At 40.1% G+C, this 24,055-nt stretch overlaps 1 protein-coding gene across 1 annotated transcript in view; it reads right to left on the minus strand.

Annotated features, from left to right (window-relative positions):
• ZNF438 (zinc finger protein 438) overlaps positions 1–24,055 on the minus strand; it is a 166,929-nt gene that overhangs the window by 69,450 nt on the left and 73,424 nt on the right. The window contains exon 3 of the mRNA XM_079698785.1: positions 13,970–14,047. Coding sequence (XP_079554911.1) covers positions 13,970–13,971 — 2 coding nt within the window. The 5' untranslated portion in view covers positions 13,972–14,047. The remainder of the gene's footprint in view (positions 1–13,969; positions 14,048–24,055) is intronic.

A 24,055-nucleotide genomic window follows, 5' to 3' on the forward strand; every position in this document is an offset into this window, starting at 1 on the left:
ACATCTTCCAAACTTTGCTTTCCCGCCTCATGGTGTGGAGCTGTCACTGAGAAGTAGTGTCAAGCCAGAGTCCACATTTCCAAACCCTCCTCCCTTGCACCAGAGGTGGTCTTGTGCATAGCTGTCCCCAAAAGAATGGGGCTGAATGTCAGATCTCAGGTAGAGGCTTTCCAGAAGCAGGTGAGGTAGCTTCCTGCTCCTTCCCCAGCTACTGGAGGACTCAGAGGCCCAGGTTAACGACAGTTACCGACTGATGGAGGACACCTTCAGTGTACTGCTCATTAGCAAGAAATGCACTTTAATTAGGCTGAAGCTGTTACGTTTTTGTGGTCCACTTACTATAGCACTTAGCTTTCCCCAACTAACATAAAAAATGGTATCTTTAAGTGGGGTGCAGACCAAACAAAAAAAATCTAAAATATATGACAACTGCTTAGCAGCCCGGCAGCAGGCAAGGGAGAGACCAAGTAAAGGATAGAAGGACAGTCATGTCACACAGTCACAAAACTTTTAATACAAGTACTGCTTGTGAAAAGGGATCCATGGTGATAGAAGTCGAGAAGTGGCTGTCTCCAGGGAGCTAACTGGAAAGCGGCCTCCGTCTGGGGCAATGGAGATGCTCTATATCTTAGTCTTGGTGGCGGCCTACACGGTGTATACGACTGTCAAGCTCACTGAACCGAAAGCTGTGTGTTTGCTCTATGTAAATTATACCTCAATGCTTGAAAATGCCTGAGATAGCTTCAGAGCTATCTAGCTCTAACTAAGTGTTAACTAAGGGTCTAACTAAGCCTATAGGGAAAAAGAGATGGAAAACAATATCAGAATAACATTATTACTTGCTGCATTTATTGAGAATTTACAAGAAAGAAATATGCACAAGCAAGAAGTGACAGGTCTGAGAGCAGAACTGAAAGGGAGTAGAGAATCCAAACATCTGGAGGCTCCCAGGGCTAGAAAATCTGACCGCTTCTGGATCTTACACAGTAAGAGAGGAGACTGAAAAAGGCTTTGAGCAAAAATGGCCTGTTAGGTTTTCTCAGGTGAACAGAGGGAAGTCAGCTTTGCTGCCGATCAGGCTGAGCAAGTGAACTTCCCAGGAAGCCTATTTCAAATGGCCATCCAAGGGCCCCCATACACTGAGAGAGGGGGGAACGGGAGACAGGAAGCAAAGGAATAAATTAGGCGTGGGGCTTCCTGGCATGCTTCTTTGGCTAGAGTGACCATACACAATTTACTGTCCAACCCGGGACAGTTTTGAGAGTAAAAGAGGGCATTATCACTTAACCTGCACGAGGGATATACACCGAGACTGTCCCTGACAGATGGGACACGTCACCCCTCCGTCTGGCATATGGAGTCAACTACAAGGAGGGAGGTCAGAAGCCAGCTGAGTTTCTGAGGGAATAACATTGCCAGCCCCCCACCCCCCAAGCCTTGCCTCTAAGCCTCCAGCTGACTCCTAAAACAATGCTCTAACCACCAAAACTGCATGATCATAAAGTAGGAAACAAAGGTCACACAGCCTCCAAGGTGGGAATATTCCCCCAATGTCTGTATAAGTGTGACCTTGGCAGAAGATGGGCAAAGAAGAACCTTCCAGAAGACATTCAGGTCCTAGGGAATAATGAACAATGGAGCTCCTTCTAGAGAGCAGGGCCAGAGTCTAAGCAAGGGACACCTTCTACCCCAGGCAACAGTTCTTCCAAATGCGTCTTGCCATTCCATTTTTTTGGGTCACTGTCAGTATTCCTAATTCTAAATGTTCCCTCAGCTTCAGAAAATTAAACACAAACTTGTAAGTTGCAACTTGGGCCTAATGCAATAAATTATGGACACTACACGTAACGTGATGGTGGTGAGAATAAACCCAAAGAGTCTTTTACAAAGATCACTCACTGAACTGCCTGCCAGGAGGCCATGTTTCTCCTCCAACCCTCGCTGTTAACTATATGACCCTGGATAAATCATGATTTCTCCGGACTTCAGTTCCTTCATTTGTAAAATGAATAAGAGGATGCCTTCCAGTTCTATAATTCTAATTCAGAATTCTCGACCTCGCTGAGCCAAAAGAACTACAAAAATCCTCCACAAAATGTCATTACCTGGAGAATCCGTAAGAGACTGGGTCTGGTTTTTACAGCAAAAGCAACTCAGCACAATTCTAAAAAGTTATATTGGCAAGAAGAATCCTGGCACTTTTTCATTTCTTGACTTTTCTATATTATTTTGTTCTCATTATAGTACATTAAGGAATAAAATATAACCATTTTTAAGTGGAAAAAGACACTTGCCTTCCATTTCATTAGGCTTTTGGAACTAGTCCAAAAAGAGGAGGGAGCTGCACTGTACTTAAAATTTCAATTCTTTTGTAATGTTCACAACCTAAAATTTTGAATGTTTTAAAAACCAAAATGCTATTTGGAGATTTTTAATCCAAAAATACCATAATAATACATTTTATTCATTATATAGTCAAAATAATATTCATCAAATCCTAAAAATATTATTTTTTCAAATAATTAAAATTTGAAAAAAGTATTTGCTAAATTTCAACTTTTGATACCTCTAATTTCTGGAAGAAATTAGCACTCAGGACTGTCTTCTACACTGATAAAAGATAAGACAAAAACTAATATTCTACACTGATACTTTGTTACTCACAATTAATATAGTTTTATACATGTATAAAAATAAGAGCCAAACATATTTGAAAGGTAGGACCCAAAGTTTGTCACTTCAAATCACAATATGTTGTTGGGAATTCCCTGGCAGTCCAGTGGTTAGGACTCAGCGCTTTCACTGCCAGCCCAGGTTCGGTCCCTGGTCGGGGAACTAAGATCCCACAAGCCATGTGATACAGACAAAAAAAAAAAAAAGATATCACAGTATGTTGGGACAAAAAAAAAAAAGAGAAGTATTTTGCAGGTCCTGCTACCACATACCCTAGTATCATCAGTGAGTTTCTAAATCAGTCATATTTATTATCACTGACTATAAAACTATGGACCAGATGTTGGACTATCACACAAAACCAAGACATATCAACTCCACAGTACCTTGAGAAAAGATCACTCAATTATCTGTTGAGTGAATTAGTGAATCAAAAAATACATAAAATATTTATGTATTTGTGGTGCAGAAAAGCACCATAAAATATCCTAAATCTCTGGAACACAAATTTGCAGGTGTACCTCAGATTATATAAAAACTTTAAGTAAGCTTAAATAATGGAAAATTTGTAAGTGGAATATTTTAAATGTACTAAGGAAACTAGAGATATTTGACAGTAACTAACTCTCAGGTAAAAGAAGAAATGCTTTTTAATGACAAAAATTATCCCTTAAGAGAATATTTCACAATTTATGTTTCTATATCAGTACTGATGTTGAGAGGTCTTGTTTGTTCTTATCCAAAACACTTTGTATATGACAATTTTTCTTCTCTGGAAACTTTACCATTTATCTTTTCTTTCTGTTCTAGGAAAGTGTCTTGTATTATTTCTTTGATAATTCTCTCCAAATTTTCTCTTGTATTAGCGAGTGACAGAATCTTCTGGACTGTGTCTCAATTATTTCTTCCTCAAATTTATTTTTCAATCCCTCTAAGGAACTGATTTCAGCCACCACATTTCTAATTTTTGTGAGTTACTTCTTGTTCTTTAATTTTCCTCTCCTTTAATTCTCCTTCTTAAAAAGGATTCTGCTATGCAAAATCTTCTCACATTTTCAGAGATAGTAATTACAGTTTGTTTCTTAAGTTCCCTACTGTTTTGGCCCCTCAGAGTTCTTTATTTTTGTTTGCTTTATCTCTGCTTTCATATGGGAGGTATTCCCAAATATCTGTTGATCCTTGGCTGGCTCTCCCTCTTTAAGTGTAAATTATTAGTAAAGCAAGATGGCGGCTCTGCCTGTGGGCTGAGCTTGTTGAAGGTCAGTTTCACTGAAGAGCACGTGGGGAGCAAGCTGGCTTTCCCTGTGGAGAACCCCGATAGGAAGTTTCTCTGGGCCCGGTCAGGCTCTCTGGGGAATCCTCCAGCACCTGACTGGGGACGTGGCTTCCTGATGCTCTAAGAGCAGGGCGGATGTTTACTTAACCCCACCCTCTACTGCTCCCAGGTCCCTGAGCCTCAATTCTCTGAAGTTTCAACATCTCCAGAGAATAAACGTTCCATTGCCTGGGCTGTGGGGAAGGTAGTTATCTGGCTGGGGTGAGACAAGGATCCGAGTGTCCAACTGGTCCTTTCATAGACTTTCAACGGGTGGGGTCTGTTTCCAAGCGGATGCTTTAGCTCCTTCTCCAGCCTAACCTGAGGCCTCCTAAGGTTCTACAAGGCAAAGCTGCTTCCTGGCATGTTACTCTACTCTGTGGGAGCCTAGGTGTTCACTGTCCTCAGCTAAGTCACAGGGTCATAGAACTTCTGTGTTCATATTTGTGGATTAGGGTTACTAATGTCACCTACTTTTTATCAAAGATAGAGCTGGAATTTTTTTTCTTATTTCCTTTGTTTTGGATGGATTTTGTAATAGGAGAAGGCAGAAAGTTCTCTATTTGCCATCTTAAAATCAGAACTTACAGTCTCTACCACACACCATTTGTAAGGCTTTGAGGTCACTACAGTTTTGGTCTGCTGAGCACACACTCCCACCACCCTTCTTTGAATTCCTTTGGAGGAAGCCTCTCTTGCTGCATGAGACCCCAGGGGGGCTTCCAGTCCCTGGACCACACCTCTTTACTGCAGCACTGGGAAATCATGCCCTCCGCTGGGCCTCAGTGATGATTCATCACACACGGGGTCAAGGAGGGTTGATTTGCATCTTCTCTAAGGCAGGCAGCAAGGTGTTTAGCCCCACAAGTTCTCTTTCTGTTGGGACTGCTCAGCTGGGAAGATGACAGTCTCAAGCCGCTGCCGTTCATCTCACTGATCACATGCTGTCTGGAGAATGATGAATAAAGAAACCAGCAGAGCTGAAAAAGAGTCCAGATGAGATCATCCGAGTTCCTGGCTGCAACCATGCCTGACGCCAGATGTACCTCTGGAAACCATAGTTATATAAACAATTAAGTTCCTTTGATTTTCATAAGCTGGCTTGAACTGGCTTTCTTGCATTTGCAACTGAAGGAGTCCTGATGAATTCATCATTTAATTGAAATGTTCCAAATTACTAATAATTGAATGACACAACACCACTTCTTTGCCAAAAATTAAACAGCCTAACTTCTTTTATTAAAATAAAATCACAAATAGTAAATATCATACCCATATGTCCCTTTCACCATTTAGGTAAGATACTTTGATTTTATTTGAATATTCTCATGTTTTCAGGACAGTACTACCTTGGAGAATGAGGCACATATACGTTCTGTAGTACTGCGTACCCAATAGCTCTAACCTGTAGAACAATTTTCTTCCAGGGACTTCAGAAAGTCCTGTCATTTCTTTAAACCTTCTCTACTGGAGTTCTCAGTTTTTAATAAAATTCAAGTTGTACGGCTGTCTTACATAAATGCTATGTGGAAAAATGAAATAATATATCTCAAAATATTTGGTCCCTTTGGAAGAAAAGTAGGGTTTAAATGTAAAGAATTATTCAGCCTCAATCTCTGACCCAGAGACGGGAAACCAGGATAATTTCAATGCAAGGGTTTATGGGAAGGAGGCAGACAGTAAAAACATGCTTCCAAGGAGGCAGGCGGGGATACTTAGAAGTAATGTGTTCCTTGGATGCTCTCCCTGGACTAACCTCCCCAGTGTTATCTCCGGGCCACTGTGCTCACCAGCCCGAGTCAACATCTAAGCCTCTAGGTCTGAAGTTCCTGCCTGGGTCTTTATCACTTTCAAGTGCCCCTCGAGGCTGGGCAGGTAATCCAATACAGTGAGGAGACTAAACATTTTTAATGTATTACAATTATTTTATTTGCAGGAAAAAGTAAATCTTATTAACATTCCAGCCTCTCTCACTCTCTTTTTTATTGGTTTAAGTTTTTTTTTTTCATGCAGCATTTCTATCTATTATTTCTACTTTGTCCATGGCTTGCTTCATAATGCTATCTTAAATAACAGCTTTGGGCACGGAAACTCCTTGCATGCACAGAACTTGTGTATATGAGTAAGAGTGAGTAACAGTGAAGATAATAATGGCTCAGTTTACTGAAACTTGGCACGTGGCATACACTGTTCCAAGTACTTCCCATGTATGACCTCACTCTGTCTTCACTTCAGCCCTGGGAGGCGGGTACCATCATCCTCATTTGACAGATGAGGGCAGGGAGTCACTGAGAGGGGTAAGCGGCTGCTCCAATATTACGGAGCAAACAAGTTGTAAGTATGAATCCAGGCACCCTGTTCCAGGGACCTCTGCCCTTAAACTATTACCCTGCACTCCACCAAGAAATACACCATCAGTTATGGGTCGAATTGTGCCCCTGCAAAATGTTACATTGAAGTCCTAAGTCCGGGTACCTGTGAATGTAACCTTATTTGGAAATAGGGTCTTTGTAGACATAACTCAGTTAAAATGAGGTTGTCCTGGATTAGGGTAGGCCCCAATGCAATATGACTGCTGTCCTCATAAGAAGAAAATCTGGACACAGGGAAGACAGCCAAGAGAAGATGGGGGCAGAGGCTGGAGTGATGCTGCCACAAACCAAGGAGCACGTGGGGCTACCAGAAGCTAGAAGAGGAAACACGGATCCTCGCCTGCGGCCTCTGAGGGAGCAGGACCCTGCCAACACCTTGATTTCAGATTTCTCGCCTCCAAACAATGAGAGAACAAACTTCGGTTGTTTGACGCCACCCAGTTTATGGTACATTGTTACAACAGCCCTAGGAGAATAACACCGTCTTTCACTTAGACTGAAATATGCTATCCTATCAACCTGTTATTTCCAATTTTAACACAAATGGCAGTATAAGCAACATTTAACTTTCCTCTTCATTCTATTTAAAGGAAACCAACAGCCAGGGGTGGGACTGTGAGAACTGGAAAGCACAGGCTCCCATCTCATTGAGGCAACTTCTCATCAGCTCTAACGGACGACAGCCACCTGCAAAGGTAGGACTAAAGCTGCCACATCTGACAGTTTTCAAGAGAACCCAGAAATCTGGATTCGTACATTAAATTAATTAGCAGCAAATTCAATTAGGAACTAGTTAGAATAATACTAGTTAATAACGAACTCGTGTTTAAAAAGAACATTGTGCAAGCCAAACATGGTCCACAATTACGGACAGTCTCTGCTTTGTATGTTTATTTTGCTTCCTGTGTCTCCTTTCCCTTCCTGGAGGCATCCATCCACCAGATGTAGGAAGCAGGCACAGTGCTGGTGCTAGAAGTCAGGTGGGAGTCAGCACCTCAGGACTAGGGACCCCTCCTGGGATGTATGGCAGATGCGGAAGAGCCCCACGCACTTCTGGGTCCAAGACTGGACAGGTGCAGTCTTCTGGATCTATATCTGAATACTATTCTAATACTATTCTTCCATGGTCTCGGCTGGTCTTCTTAAGGCATTTGCCTTTTAGGAGAGACTTAGGGCTTTAATGGGGTAAAGGTTTGGGGTAAACCTAGGACATGACCTGGGTACTTCTCAGGCTCATGGCCACTTCATTCGTAACCCTGTCCTTGTAACTTAACGAGTTCCCTACATTTCTTATCTCTTCTCTGTACATGTGAAAGAAGTTTAAGTGGATGACAATAGCTCAGAGCTCTCTTTCAGAATTCACCATCCTGTAACCTATGAACGTTGCCCAGAAACCTGGAAACACTTTTGAATAGCAGTTTTGTGAAAGTACTTTTACAAAATGTGACTTTATTACTCAGGCTTATTAAAAACTTCAAAAATATAAAGAATTATCCTGAGAGTGTTAACATTAACTTTAGTCCGCTAAAGTCTATGACTACTGAGCAGCCTTAGAATTTTCTGAGTCCTCACTGGCTATGAACATTTCAGTATCTACCAGAGTTCAGACCTGTTGGATATGGTATAGAAACTAATGATTGCTTCTGGTAAGTGAAATGAGGTACCTGGTACGTAGCCAGGACTCTCTCTGCTGCACTGAGATGTTTAATTCAGTGACGCAGTTTGGCAAACCATGGTGGTGGGGACTTACAAAACTGACAAATATTATTTGGAAAGTTTGTAGAGCAATGTTAAGTACCACAAAATCTATCCAAATCATCTCATCTAATGCTTTGTGAGTTTTTGCTTGTTTTTTTGCTTACATTAAAAAATCTCTCAATCTTTCAAGGGTTTTTATACCTGTAAAATCATACTGAAATTCACTAGCTTATTATTCTCACAACCATCCCAAATGGTCAGTAAAGCAGGTTTTATCCCCATAGGATAAATGAGGAAACTGAAGCTGAGAGCATTAAATATTTTAAATTAAAATTTCATTATTCTCCAAAGAAGATATACAGATTGCCAAAAAACACATGAAAGAATGCTCAACAGCATTAATCATTAGAGAAATGCAAATCAAAACTACAATGAGATATCATCTCACACCGGTCAGAATGGCCATCATCAAAAAATCTACAAACCATAAATGCTGGAAAGGGTCTAGAGAAAAGGGAACCCTCTTGCACTGCTGGTGAGAATGTAAATTGATACAGCCACTATGGAGAACAGTATGGAGGTTCCTTAAAAAACTAAAAATAGAATTACCATATGATCCAGCAATCCCACTACTGGGCATATACCCTGAGAAAACCATAATTCAAAAAGAGACATGTACCACAACATTCATTGCAGCTCTATTTACGATAGCCAGGACATGGAAGCAACCTAAGTGTCCATTGACAGATGAATGAATAAAGAAGATGTGGCACATATATACAATGGAATATTACTCAGCCATAAAAAGAAATGAAATTGAGATATCTGTAGTGAGGTGGATGGACCTAGAGTCTGTCATACAGAGTGAAGTAAGTCAGAAAGAGAAAAACAAATACCATATGCTAACACATATATTTGGAATCTAAGAAAAAAAAAAAAAAGGTCATGAAGAACCTAGGGGCAGGACGGGAATAAAGACGCAGACCTACTAGAGAATGGACTTGAGGACACGGGGAGGGGGAAGGGTAAGCTGGGATGAAGTGAGAGAGTGGCATGGACATATATACACTACCAAACTTAAGGTAGATAGCTAGTGGGAAGCAGCCACACAGCACAGGGAGATCAGCTCGGTGCTTTGTGCCCACCTAGAGGGGTGGGATAGGGAGGGTGGGAGGGAGACGCAAGAGGGAAGAGATATGGGGATATATGTATACATATAGCTGATTCACTTTGTTACAAAGCAGAAACTAACACACCATTGTAAAGCAATTATACTCCAGTAAAGATGTTAACAAAAAATTTCATTAAAATGGTCATGGTTATTAGTGAGGGAGGTAAAGCTTACACCCAACCCTCCCCCACCACCAATTCCAAGTTCACTGGTGTTTCCCAACAAATAAAAGTCATGCAGACCTGTAGGATCAGGCTGCTTAAACAGTTAGATAGCCAGACCTGGGATCAAAACCCAGTTCTACCGCTGACTAGACTTTTGACATCAGATACACTTTTTAAACCTCTCTAAATCCCAAGTTCCTCCGTTGTAAAATGGAGTTAAGATCATAAAAGACATGTAAAGGACATGGCACGGAGTGGGTACTCAATGAATTTTAGTTCTCCCCGCTTCCCTTTCTCCTACAGGCTCCCTCAAATCTGAGCAGACCATCCATTGTCTGGTTAAACATTTGGATAGTTAGTGAAAGCCTAAGTTGTTATAAAAAAGTTAAGTCAAGAGATCTGGAGATATTGATAACACAAGAGTAAATTAATTGCCACAGGCAAAGAAGACCAGAGCAGAAGCTGCTGTCATGTATGTACTGTTACAGAAGAGCCAAGAGAGTGGTTCTTTTTAAAAAGTCCATGATGTTGAATCCTTTTCTAAAGGGGACAGGTCACATCGAAACATCACACCTTGAATTTATTCTCTGCCATCTAATAAACATGGCCCATTGTTGCCAAACATAATACGTCAAAGAGGTGGGAAACGTATCCGACTAAGGCGTGGTTTGAGACTTCTGAGTGTGGATATGCTGGCAGCCTTCACATCCCGCATCGGCCGGGAGTGTGAGCCCCTAGGGTCAGCCGGCGAGTCAGTGGCAAAGGAGAAGTGAAATTCTGACTGCTTTAATCTCCTCTCTGCTGCCCCCCACCCCGGGGTGCGGGGGTGGGGATGGGGGTGTGTGTGGTGCAGCGACACCAGCAGGGGATGGGCCTGGAGGGGAGGGGAAGGGGGGAGGTGTGGGTAGGAGAGAAGCATGAGCTCAGAGGACGGGCAGCTGCTGCTGTCAGGAAGCAGGCGTGGGTCTGCCGCCAGAAAAATGAAGCGCTTATCAAATCGGTTGCTAAAAATATTAAAGCGCACAGCATAATTTAGACTATTTCTTCAAATTTCAACTAGATGCTAGAGGATTATGTGCCAGTAAGTATCGTACATGTGACTCCGGCTGTTGGCACAATCCTGCCCAGTGAGAACTGAGGTTGTCTTACTGCACATGTGGGTGGTTAGTACACGCTTTACGAGTACGCTACAGGTAGCATTCCTCATACACACAACTTCACTTATGATTATGAGTTAGACGTAGACATATGTAGACAATGGTCTCCTTCTATTAAACGCAAACTGGCGGAAATTACTGTTTAAGTTGCCAGGTTGTAAGAGAAAACAGATCAAACTAATGAGGGTGAAGTTGTATAATCGGTTTATAAAAGAAATCACGCCGAGGTCAAGGCTGACATCGCTGACTCCCATACATCCATGCACACGTACACACGTGACCTTCTCTGCTTTCCCACCACCACTGCTCAAACTCAAGCTGGTTCTTATTTCTCTGCCATTCACATGCAGTTGACTAATCCTTTATTTTGGCAAAGCCCACTGCTCATAGGTCACAGAAGCCCCTGAGGGCTTCCCACTGTTTGAGGGACAGAGGCCTGACTCCTACGTTCGACCCCTCCTTCTAATTCAGTGGTTCTCAACCACTGGGGGAGCTTTAAAAGATAAACAGGCTTATGTCTCATGCCCCAGCAATTCTATTTATTAGTTCTGGGGTAAGATCCAGGGACTTGTATTTTAAAAAAGATCTATGGATGAACTCTTATTCACTGCCAGGGTGGAACCACTGGTGCCATTTTCCACTGACATAAACTAAACCTTCTGTTCCAGCCAGTAATGCTGTTTCATTTGTTTGTTTGTTTGTAACTCTAGTCCTCTGTTCATGCTGTTAATCCAACCTGGAATATCCTTTCCTCTCCTAGCTCTTCATTTAGACCCTCACCATCACTCTAAGACTGAATGAAGTCCCAGCACTATCTTTATAACCACAGTGAATCATGCCATTCTGATCACCCTAAGAACATTTGTTACCCTCCTGAAGTACTTTATGGCAATTAACAACATACTGTTTGCGCTGTGAATGTTTCTTTCACACTCTACTCCCTGATTCAGGCTCCTGGAGGGGAAAGCACACTTTTCATATTATCTTTGGTTCCTGTTCCCCAGTCCCCAGCATCTAGGACAGTACTAAACATAAAATAGACACTCACTCCTGTGCTCCAAGCTCATAAGATGACTGAACACGTTAAATTCTCTAAATTTTATGGAGTGCTTTTCTTACAGCCTGACAACAGAAACCGTCAGCCTCCAGGGCTGTTTACATACACGGGTGCTTTTCATGGCAAAGCATCACTACGCCCACATAGGAATGATAATCACTTGTCCACAAAACTGATGTCATGTCAAATATAGAGCTGATGCCTAGAAATGTGTTTTTCCCATAGAGAGAAGTACTTTCCATGTTTATATATTTAATTCCCATAAGCCCACAGGACAACTGAAAGTGAGCAGGAGTAAAACAGCTCCTCATCTGTCAATACCTGACTTAACCCCCTGTGACAGGGCAGCGGAAGCCCTACTCACCATCCGAGTCCACTGTGGGGAGGATGAGAAGGGCAAGCATCCCCTTACCCTCAATTCAGAAGACATGAGAGCATCAGGGACCTATCGGTAAGTGTTCCTTATGCAAACACTGAAAACCAAAAAGCTACTGGTATGAGGGTATCCAACATCGGGGTGGGGGGGACCATGCCAGAGCCCCAGCTCAGACCCTCCGACAGCTCAGGCTGCCCAGAAAGTTACTGTTCTGCTTCTAGGGAATGAGAGATGTGTCTCCATATCCAGAGTTAGAGGCTCTCTACAAAACAATGTGATACACGGAGGCTGCACTGGTACTTCTGGGTTAACTAGTCTTGGGAGGGCTGGCTGAGAAACCTAACCACTATTTATAACATTGTTTTTGTGGAAAAATGCTTTCTGCATTCCAAACAACAGAATTAGACATGAACTTTGGGACTACAGTTTATTTCTGAGGCTGGGAACTGACTGTATCTTGTTAATTACACCACGGTCAGTGTTTTCCTAGGATAAGATGGCAGTGTGGAGGTCTGCCAGGAGGGCACAACGAGAGAGAACAGCTGCCATGAATACGGACCCTATGTGTCTGTAGGGATGAAAGACAGAGGGGATGATGGGAGAAAAGTCCAGGCATATTCTCAATTTGTTATACAAATATTTACCAAGCACAATTAAAGGTTATTGCCGAATGCTGTGTAAGACAAAAATAAGTCAGACAAGAGGTTTGATTTTCTGGCCCTCACAACCTCGGGTGGGAGATAAGACAGACATCAACACACACACTAAAGCTGCAGGGTAAAATGTGCTGAAACAGTGGTAAAAACAAAATCCTGGGCGAAGCCAGCAGAGAGGGGAAGAGCTCGTGCTTCTAGCTGGAGTGACCAGGGAAAGCTTCGTGGAGGGGTCCACACCTGAGCTGAGCCTTGAGGGGCCAGCTTGCGCCAAGATTTCAATCGGCAGAGAAACCAGAAAGGGAGGAGCAAAGGACGTCACAGAGAAACGCCAAGAAAACAGTCCCAGTCGAGACACAGAGGCACGGACGAGAATGAGGAGTCAGAGAACAGGAGAGAGCTCAGCTGGCTAAGGCGGGGGGTATTTTTAGGAGCTTGGGAGAGGGCTTTGAATTCCAGGGGAAGGCATGGATTCTATCCAGCAGTGAGTGGGGAGCCATTAAAGGGTTTTAAAATTATTGGAGTGGTTCTACGTGCAGATCTGTCTGGCAACGAAGACAGGATAGAAGACAGAATGAAGACAGAAGACCATTAGGAGATAATTATAATAGTTGGGATTGGTTAAGATGACTTTTCAAAGCTACATTTTTTGAATAAATAGTTAACCACTTAAGGTTCCAGTTACTAAATATCACCCTTTAATGATCAAGAATATATTTTAAAAAGCCATACAAAGACTTAAGAAACTGAAAAACAAAACATCTGTTACAATGGAAAACCGTTTTATTTGTTTGTTTGTTTGTTTTTTGCGGTACACAGGCCTCTCACTGCTGTGGCCTCTCCCGCTGCGGAGCACAGGCTCCGGACGCGCAGGCTCAGTGGCCATGGCTCACGGGCCCAGCCGCTGTGCGGCATGTGGGATCTTCCCGGACTGGGGCACGAACCCGTGTCCCGGGTTCGTCTCATTGGCAGGTGGACTCTCAACCACTGCGCCACCAGGGAAGCCCCGGAAAACCGTTTTAGAACCATTAAGTTTGGCACACAGCTGGGACTTGTTGCCTAGACTTGATACAAAATAAAGGACAATTTTGAAGTGCTACTCTCAGTTTTAAAATAATACCTTGATTTTAAACATTATATTTTTAATAAGCACATGAAATTTAGTAAGTAATCATCTTTCCACTATTTTCCAAGACCAGTGATTCAATATACAAGGGGACTCTAAGATATTCTGAGCAATTCGAGCGTTGAGAAAGCCTCAAAGGTGGTGAACTTAATTCTTTACATTTTAAATCAATATTAAGCTGATGCTGAGAGATGTGAGCAGACTTACATGAGGTGACTTGACTTAGCAAATGTCTTCTAAACTTCACATTTTCAGTGTTGGTTGAGACATGACATTCATCTTTATCTGAAAACAAATGTAATGGAAGTAATAAAATTGAAAGAACCGATAGGTAGCTTACAGAAGCCAATTAGATGATTAAACATCATAAAAGAGTTATATTTAGTTCTATAAAACTGACATTACTTATATTATGTATAATTTAAGAACCTAAGATAAAAATCTCAAGCTATGCTCAAAGACTTCTAAAATAGGAAGTATAACATATTCCCTTTCTATATTTTTTATGTCAATCTCCTAAAACTTCTGGAAAATATATTATTAGATATTTAAGCCTGATTTACACTGAATCATTTAAAATTTAGCTAACAATCAAGCCCTACTCAGTACTAGAGAGCAGGGAGAGATGAAGTTGAATAAGAGATAGTTCCTGTCCTCAGGAAACCCACAAACCACCAGAGACAGACAGATAAACTTGAAAAACTCCACATCAAGGCAAATACAATAAATGCTACAAGTGGTACAAAGTGCTTTGGATTTGGGGGAGGGTTACTTACTACAGGGAAAACGTACAGAGGCTCTGTGTTATGGACTAAACTGTGTCTTCTAACCCCCCCAAAATCATGTGTTGAAGCCCTAATCCCCCAGTACATCAGGATGTGGCTGTATTTGGAGATAAGGCCGTTTAAGATATGATTAAATTAAAATAAGGCCTTTAGGGTGGGCCCTAATCCAATCTGACTGGTGCCCCTATAGGAAGAGGAAGTTAGGACACAAAGAGACACACCAGGGGAAAGACCATGTGAGGACAAGGAAAGAAGGCAGACATCTGCAAGCTAAGGAGAGAATCCTCGAAGGAAATCAAGCCTGCGACACCTTGATCTCAGATGACTAGCTTCCAAGACTGAGCAAACACATTTATGTTGTTGAAGTCACCCAGCCTATAGTATTTTGCTACACAGTCCCAGCAAAGTAACATGCTCTGTAAAGGTGACATTTAAATACAGTTTGAAAAGAGATAGGACTTCTAACAATCGGATAAAGGTAAGGTTTAGAAACAAATAACGTTCCAAGAAGAAACAAAAATTACTTTGTTTTAGGCACAGAGGCCACAATACAGAGTATGAGCTCAGAAAAGTCAGTATACTTCTATAATAAAAGCATAGTCTGGGGGTGAGGAAGAGAAAAGGGGTGGCAGGGAGTGAGGGGGAAAAGCAGGAGGGAGGGGGGGAGCAGGAAACCCACAGACCAACAGACAGACGAGGACTGGACAGGGGCTGAATACTACATTCAGTATATGCAGCTGTATTTTATACGTAAAAAGAGCCACCAAGGGTTTTCAGTAGAAAACTCATTCGAATTTGTATTCTAGAAAGATAGCTCTGGTTTTAGAGTTACTATGAGAAGATTCGAAAGGCAGTGAGACCTATTTTGTTACTGTAATAGTCAAGATAAGGGGAAACCAGGGCAACTGCAATGGAATTAAAATGTCAAAAATACACTGAAGACGTGCTTGAAAATGAGAACGAGAATAACCACGCCCTCAGTTATGCAAGACTGAGGGCTGGAACAGTTACCAGCATCCAGTCGGACAGTCACAAATGCAGTGTCCTCGGCCTCCACAGACCTTCCCTTTCAATCACAACCTTGCGTGTGTGCATTGATGATTACTTTTAGAAATCAACCAATCCAAAGACTCAGCTCACTTCTGACCTCTTATACTAGAACTTGATAATCAACCTATAAAACCTATAATCAACCTATAAAAATCCTAAATTCATTTCCTAAAGCAGGCAGTCCTTCAGGATCATCTGTGTGGTCTCTCTTGTTACAGAAAGTCAATAAGACAGTTTGCTTGTCTTCTAAAAGGTTTATTTATTTGAGAGGGGAGCTTTCCACAAAGTTTGAGGCCCATCAGTGAAGTCAAGGAAGACTAGCCAAAGGAGGGAGCACCCTGTCCTGTCTTTTCAGGGCAGAAGGAGGGCTAAGAATAACTTAACAGTCACTGGTGAGCTTAGAAAGAAATTTCAGGATGGCAATAAAAGAGAACAGAAACTTCCAGTAATTGGGGGAATTAAAGAAAATGGAGAAATGGAATTAACTACTCTAAGAGGCCAGGCATAGTTTGAAAGGAAAGCTGAATCTTTAACAAGACTTGTTGTTGTTTTCATTTTTAATGCCAGTAAAAGGAAGAGAGGTTAATAATGGAGCAAAGTCAAGAGAAGGTGGTAAAAGAAGTCTGGTGAGAAGGTGGTAAAAGAAGTCTGGTTAGGGTTCACCATATTAAGAGGAGAAACTGTTCTTTCTTTATGGTTAGAAATGGAAGAAAGGATGGGTGATGGATATAGATAAAAATCATTGTGTATAAGGGCGTACAGTTGAGGGAGTTAAGATCAATAGCAAGGCCATCTACTGTGATAGAGAGGGGGGAGGGAAAGAGAGGTGGAGAGACAGTATATAACTGAAAAAATATCTGAATTTGAGGCTTTGAAGGGAAAAAACTAGCCAGAGAAGAGGAGAAAGGAAAACAGAGGGACTTTCAGTATTTGAGATCTTGAAATGATTCTGGTTGACAGAACTGATCAACTTAAAGAACATAACTTGTTATAGTATACAGTTAAAAAATAGCACTGCCTACGAAAGCCAGGTTTAAATTTCTGCAGGGGAGAGGGAAGAATTCTGGGGGTAAGATCAAAATTATAAAAACTTACTCAAAATAGAGCAGGGGGTCCAGATGACATGAGGACCCAGAAGTAGGTTGGCAGTGGAACTGGGGGTTCCATCTGAACAGGGTAGGTCTGACTTCTTAGAGAAAGAGGATAATAAGAGTAGGGTATCTCTCTCTCTCTCTCTCTCTCTCTGCCTTATCTGTTTGGTAAGAGAGGGTGAAAGGCTGAACACACATGTCACCAGTCTCTCCTCTCTTAGAACTTGCTTGCCCAAACCTGCATACATTCCCCTCTCATCCACACTGCAAACTCAAAAGGGCAAGTTAGGTCAGTCCAATTCGAAGGGGTAGGATGACTAGAGCCAGGTCTAAGGATGCTCTTTTACCCAGTTCCCCCACAAATAAGGTTGACGTTTTTAGGCCAACCTGAGTTTATGTCTGCTTCTCAAAGGTTCAGAAGCTGGCAGAAGGAAAATGTGATGTAATTAATTGGACCCCTCAAACTCCAAAAAAAGGGATGAAAAGTAAATAAACGGAGATCAATCTGAAGGAAACTGTATGGAAGGGGAGTTGAGTCTAAATCTTGTCAGCCACAGTGAAGTTTTACATCAGAGACCTAAAACTGAGACCTAGTTCAGGTGAAGAATATTACTAGAGATGGGAAGATTTCAAAGTATGGATTCAATGCCTTTTTTGTTTTTGGCTGTGTTGGATCTTCGTTGCTGCATGCGGGCTTTCTCTAGTTGTGGTGAGCAGGGGTTACTCTTCGTTACGGTGCGCAGGCTTCTTATTGCAGTGGCTTCTCTTGTTGTGGAGCGCGGGCTCTAGGCGTGCAGGCTTCTGTAGTTGTGGCACGCGGACTCAGTAGTTGTGGCACATGGGCTCTAGGGCACGCGGGCTCAGTAGTTGTGGCTCGCGGGCTCTAGAGCGCAGGCTCCGTATCTGTGGCGCACAGGCTTAGTTGCTCCACAGCATGTGGGATCTTCCCGGACCAGGGATTGAACCTGTGTCCCCTGCACTGGCAGGTGGATTCTTAAGCACTGTGCCACCAGGGAAGTCCCAGATTCAATGTCTTTAAAAGGTATAATACTATTCACAATTTTTACTTTTTTGAGTGTCAGTTTGGTAAGGAATTTGTCCATTTCATACAAGTTGTCAAATGTACTGACATAAAGTTGTTCATAGTATTTTCTTATCCTTTAATATTTCTGGGATCTCTAGTAATGCTTCCTTTTTATACCATATTGTTAATTTGAGCTCTTTTTGTTAAGTAGGAGTTTATCAATTTTATTAATATTTTCAAAGAAACCTTTGACTTTGCTAATTTTGTCTTCTTTTCTGTTAGTTATTTCCAGTTTATCTGAATTTAGTTTGCACTTCTTTTTCTAGCTTTTTGAGATGGAAGATTAGATGGCTGGCTTTTAATGTTACCTTTTAAACAAATGCATTTAAAGCTGTACAGTTCTCCCCAGGCACTACTTTGTGTCTCACATGTTCTGATACTGATTCTGTTCAATATATTTTCTGATTGTGGTTGTGAGTACTTCTCTGACCTACAGATTATTTAAAAGTGTGCTGCTTATTTTCCATGCAAATTGAGAAATTTTTTATCTTTCTGTTATATATTTCTAGTTTAATTCCACCATGGAACGTACACTGTATGATATCAATCCTTTGAAATCTGTTGAGATTGGCTTTTTGGCTTAGCACGTGTTCTATTTTGGTAAAAGTTCCATGCATGCTTGAAAAAAAATGTGCATTCTGCAGTTGTTGGAAATAATGTTCTATAAATAGCAAATAATGTTCTATAAATAGGTCAAATTAATCACATTGTTTAAATATTCTATCACCTTACTGATTGTTAAAAATCTGCTTGCTGGACATATATTAAGTTAACCTTAAATAACAAAATAATACCTGCATTCCAATATACATTAGGTGCAGACAAATACTGTTTGATTCTGCTTATACGAGGCACCTAGAATAGCCAAATTCATAGAGTCAGAAAGTACACTGGTAGATGCCAGGAGCCCAGGGGTGGGGGGAAGGGAATAGGGAGTTAGTGTTTAATGGGGACAGTTTCAATTTAGGAAGGTGAAAAATTTGGGAGATGGATGATGGTGAGAGCTGCACAACAATGTGAATGCACTTAGTGCCACTGAACTGTACAGTTAAATATGGTTTAAATGGTATGCTTTACATTATGTGACTTCTACCACAATAAAAAAAAAAATTTTTGTTATATTAGTGGTTGAAAGAAGGTTGTTAAGTTCTCCGACTATGATTTATCTACTTCTCCTTTTTGTCCTGTCAATTTTAGCTTTATATATTTTGAAGTTATATTGTTAGGAACATATAAATTTAGAACTGTTCTGTCTTCCTACTGAATTGATCCTTTATCATTATAAAATGCCCCCCTTTATCTCTCATAATTCTTCTTGGCATAAAGTCTGCTTTGTCTGATATTAATATACAAGATTTTTTGGTCAGTACTTGTATAGTGTACCTTTTCTTTTTTTTCATACCCTTTTATGTGATATATAACTTATGCAAACTATATATTTTTTCTTTTTAAAAAATCTAGTCCAAAAATTTGTTTTTTAATTGGAGGAATAAGCCTATTTACACACAATTTAATTATATTTAAGGATACCTTTCCGTTATAAATTTTCTATTCATTCCATCTGCTCTTTTTTCTTCACTTATTCCTCTTTTTTTGATTAATCAATTTTTTATTATTCCATTTTACCTTTGGTGAAGTTTTTGTTTAAACATTTTTGTAATATTTTTAGCAATTATCTTACAGATTATAAATACTTCCTTGATTTACAGTTGACTTTTACCACTTCCTGAGTAAGACAAAAATATCAGTTTAACTCCATTTACACCTACTGGCCCTTCCACTGTTTTCAAATATTTTATTTCTACGTATGTTTAAAGCCCCACAAAACATTATTATTGTTGCTTTCAATGGTCTTAAATCTTTTATATTTACTCATATATTTATGCTTCCCTATGCTCTTCATTTTTCCCTGAGCTTTTATGGTTCACTTGGGATTACTTGTTTTCAGACTGAATAACTTTCTTTAGTATTATTGTACTGTGGGTCTACTTGTGAGAAAGTGTCACACCTTTTGTCTAAAAACTTCTTTATTTTGCCTTCAATTAAAAAAAATATTTTTGCTGGGTATAGAGTTTCAGGTTGGCCATATTTTTCCTTTCTGCACTTAAAATTTAAGGATGTCATTCCTTTATGATCTGATTTTAATAATGTCTGTAGGACAGTCAGCCACCAATCTTACTGTTGCTCCATTGAAGGTAGTGTGGTTTATTTCCTTCAGTTGTTTTAAGATTTTTCTCTTTATAGCTGGTTTTTACAAGTCTCACTAAGTTGTACTTAGGTGTGGTTTTCTTCATATTAATCTTGCTTGGGGTTCACTAAGTTTCTTGTGCTTCTTGAACTTGTGGATTGCTATCTTTCATCAGTTTGGAAAACCTTTGGTTATTATCTTTTCAAATATTGCTTTTGCTCATTCTCTCCTCCTGGGACTCCAATCACATGGACGTTAGATGAAGTGACTCAATCTCCTATGTCTCTTAAGCTGTTTTGTTCTTTCCATTCCTTTTTCTTTCTGAGCTTGTACTTTTTTCCACTGAATGGTCCTTTAGTTCACTAGTTCTAGTTATTTTTGTTGTGCCAAGTTTGCTCTTAAACTCAAATCTTAACTTCAGATACCATATTTCTCAGCTCTAGAATATCCACTTGATTATTTTTTGATAGATCCCAACTTTCTGTTGATACTGTTCATCTTTTCACCCACTTTGCTAGACTCTTCATTTCCTTTAACACATTTACAACAACTATAAAATCTTTGTCTGGTAACTCCTAAGTCTATATCATTGGTGGATCTGCTTCTCTTGTACCTTATTCTTTGAACTTTTTTTTTTTTTTTTTTTTACTTCTCACATGTCACATAACTCTTCAGTTTATTATCAATACTGTCAATGCAACAGCCATAAAACTGTGGCTGATGTTGTCTTCTCCCAGTGAGGACCCATCCTTTCCTCTATTGCACAGGTAGGGTGAGAAGCTGCTCACTTCAATCTAACCAGCTTACTTCTGGTGTAAAACGTCTCAGTGTGAAATCAGTTGTGTGTTTATTGCAGCTGCACCCTACTCCATCACATGGAGACTGTCTCCTAAGCACTGCAGGACTGCAGAAGACTTCACTGCATATTTCCAGTTCAACTTCCCAACCTCCCATCCCGCCCCAAGGCTCAGCAACAACCTATGGGGAAAACTAGCTGTGTGTCTGAGGCCTCCCTAGGTTCCAGTTCACCATGCCAGACTATGTGACCATCAAAATTCCCATGGTTCCTCTTTCTCCTCATAGAGTTTCACTTCCATAGCAAGCTTGATCCTTAGCCAGTGTCCATTCTCAGCAAACACGCTCAGGAAGGATGACTGCTAGCAATCTCATCTCCTACATGCTCCTCCATTTCTGCTATTTCAGTTCATTCAGCACTCTTTGTTTTCATAGCTCTCTGAGGTCTTCAAAAATATGACTGTGCTTAAGAGTGACACAAATATTTTGAAACTTCTCCCATTGAGAAGTGGGTATCTATGTCTCTCCCCAACCTTGAATTTGGGTAATCTCTTTGACTTATTTGACCAATAAAATATGGTGGATATGACAAGACACCAGTTTCTGGGCCTAGAGCCTAAGACACTGACAACTTTAACCTCATATCTAGGAATATATATATGGAAGGCACTGAACTGACACTAAAGAGGGCCAACTAACCTGATCTGGTAAAAAACAATAATAAAACAGCTTTTGCTTTCATCAATTTTCTCTATTATTTGTCTGTTTTATAATATTTTATTTTATTGATTTCTACTTCTTGTTTTCTACCTTCCGCTTACTTTGGGTTCATTTTGCTTTGATTTTTCCAGCTCCTTAAGGTGAAAGCTTAGATAATTGGTTTTATACTTTTCTTCTTTTCTAATGTTTGTATTTTAAAGCTATACATTTTCCTCTGAGCACTGCTTTAGCTGCATAAATACTGATATAATGTGTTTTCATTTTTCATTCAGTTAAAAAATATTTTCTAATTTTTCTTGTGATTTCTTGGAACCATGGATTATTTTAAAGTGTATTGTTTAATTTCTAAACATTTGGGGGAGGAACTCTAGATATTCTATTGTTATTTATTTTTAGTTCAATTTAGAAATAGTAAAAGAACATATCCTGTATAGTTTTAATCTTTTAAAATCTATTGAGACTTGTTATATGATCTACCTTGATGAAAATCCCATTGTACTTGAAAAGAATGTGTGTTCCTCTATTACTGAGTGCAATACTCTATAAATGTCAATTAAGTCCACTGGTTAACAGTGTTGTTCCAGATTCTAGTTTTTATTAATAGTCTGCCTACTTATAAATCAAATGCTGAGAGAGAAGTGTTTGAGATTAACTACAACTGTAGTTTTGCCTATTTATCCCTTCTGTTCTGTCAATTTTTGCTTTGAGTATTTTGAAGCTCTGTTATTGGGCTCATAGACATTTAGGATTGTCATGTCTTTCTGATAAATTGATTCTCTTGTCATTATGAAATATCTCTCAATATCGCTAGTAATATTCCCTGTTCAGAAGCCTATTTTGTTGTATATTAATACAGCCAGTCCAGTTTTCTTAATGATTAGTGTTTGCATGGCATATCTTTTTCAATCCTTTTACTTATAACCTGTGTGTTCATATATGAAGAGGATTTCTTGTGGACAGTATGTGGTTAGTAGGTCTTGCTTTTTTATCTAGCCTGATGATCTCCACCTTCAGAGCATTTAGACCATTTATACTCAATATAACTATTTATATGACTGAATTCAAAGTAACCATCTTGCTATTTTCTATTTGCCCAAATTTATCCTTTTCTCATTTTTTCTTGCCTTATCTGGAACTGAATATTTTTTAGTATTTCATTTTATCTCCACTGTTGGCTTATTAGACATACCTGTTTCTTTTGTAGTTTTAGTGGTTGCTCTGGTGCTTAAACTATAGTGCTTTAACTTACTACAATCTAACTTCTAATAATAGTACACCACTTCACATATAAGTAAGAATTTTACAACAGAAGATACCTATTTCCTCCTTCCTGTCTTTTGTGCTATTGTCACCACAGTCTAATTACAGCAAGACTGTCATGCTGAAAAAGCTAGGTGTAGGCACTCTGGTTGACAGCCCCAGCCAAGAATAGCTTTTGAATGATCCTTGTCAAAGTATCAGAAATGTGAGTAAAACTGTCTTGGACTCTTCAAACCAGCCCATCCTTCAACTGAATGCCACCAACTAACCTCAGCTGATGCTACATGGAGAAGAATAACCACCATCTGAGCCTGCCCTTTTCACTGACCTACAATTTGTGAAGTACAACAAAATGGTTGTTGTTCTCAGATTACAAGTTTTTAGGTAATTTGTTACAGAATTAAATAACCATAACATATACTGGTACATGGAAGTGGGACTCTGTAATAAAAATCTTAAAATAGTGACATTGGCTTTGGGACCAGGCGGTGAGCAGAAACAGAAAGGGCCTCAAGAATACTGTTAATGAAAGCTTAAAGGACATTAGTGAAAATGTTAACAGATGGAGAAATGACAAGCCCTCTTACACAGTGGTGGAAAAATTGCAACACTATTCCTTGCATAAAATAGAAAAGAGAAAATGTGCCCAATGAAGTGGCAGACTTGGCTAAGGAGATTGCCAGGCAGAAGGTTGAAAGTGATGTCTCTTTTAGCCAAGTATGATATGGAATGCAAAGAGAAAGATGAGTTACAAAAGAACTCTTCCATTTTCAAGCAGAATTTAGAGCTAACAAAAGAATCATTTCATTTTCAAGCAGAATTTAGAGGAGCCAGGACTTGCTCTTTTCAAACATAAAACATTTTCTCATCCCCATTCTCCCCAGACAGAAAAGTAAGAAATAGCTTCAAAGTAAAAATCAAGTCTAGGGCTCTGCCAGTAAAGCATAGTTTCAGGATAAAAATTTCTAGAGTGTGACTGTAAAATACTGTATTGAGACTGAAAAATATTTAAAGTTGTATCTAGTTCAGTTCTAAGAATCTTCTGGACTCTTTCAAACAGAAAAGCTTCTAAGAATCTTATGGGTATCATCTTCTAGTGCCTTGACACATAATCTGAAGTAGAAAAAAGCATATCTCAAAACAAATGTGGGTGTGACTTCTGTCTAATGGAGTGGATTATAATTTGATACACAGGAATCTCACAAAGTTTTCAAAAGAATTATGTCAGATTGGACTGAAAGGAGCAGAGAGAGAACAAACTGAAAAGATGCTTCTGGATTCTCAAATTTCTACAAGCAGGAAGCAAGGCTGGAAAGACTA

The sequence above is a fragment of the Hyperoodon ampullatus genome (genome assembly GCF_949752795.1).
Source record: "Hyperoodon ampullatus genome assembly, chromosome: 3".
NCBI lineage: Eukaryota > Metazoa > Chordata > Mammalia > Artiodactyla > Ziphiidae > Hyperoodon > Hyperoodon ampullatus.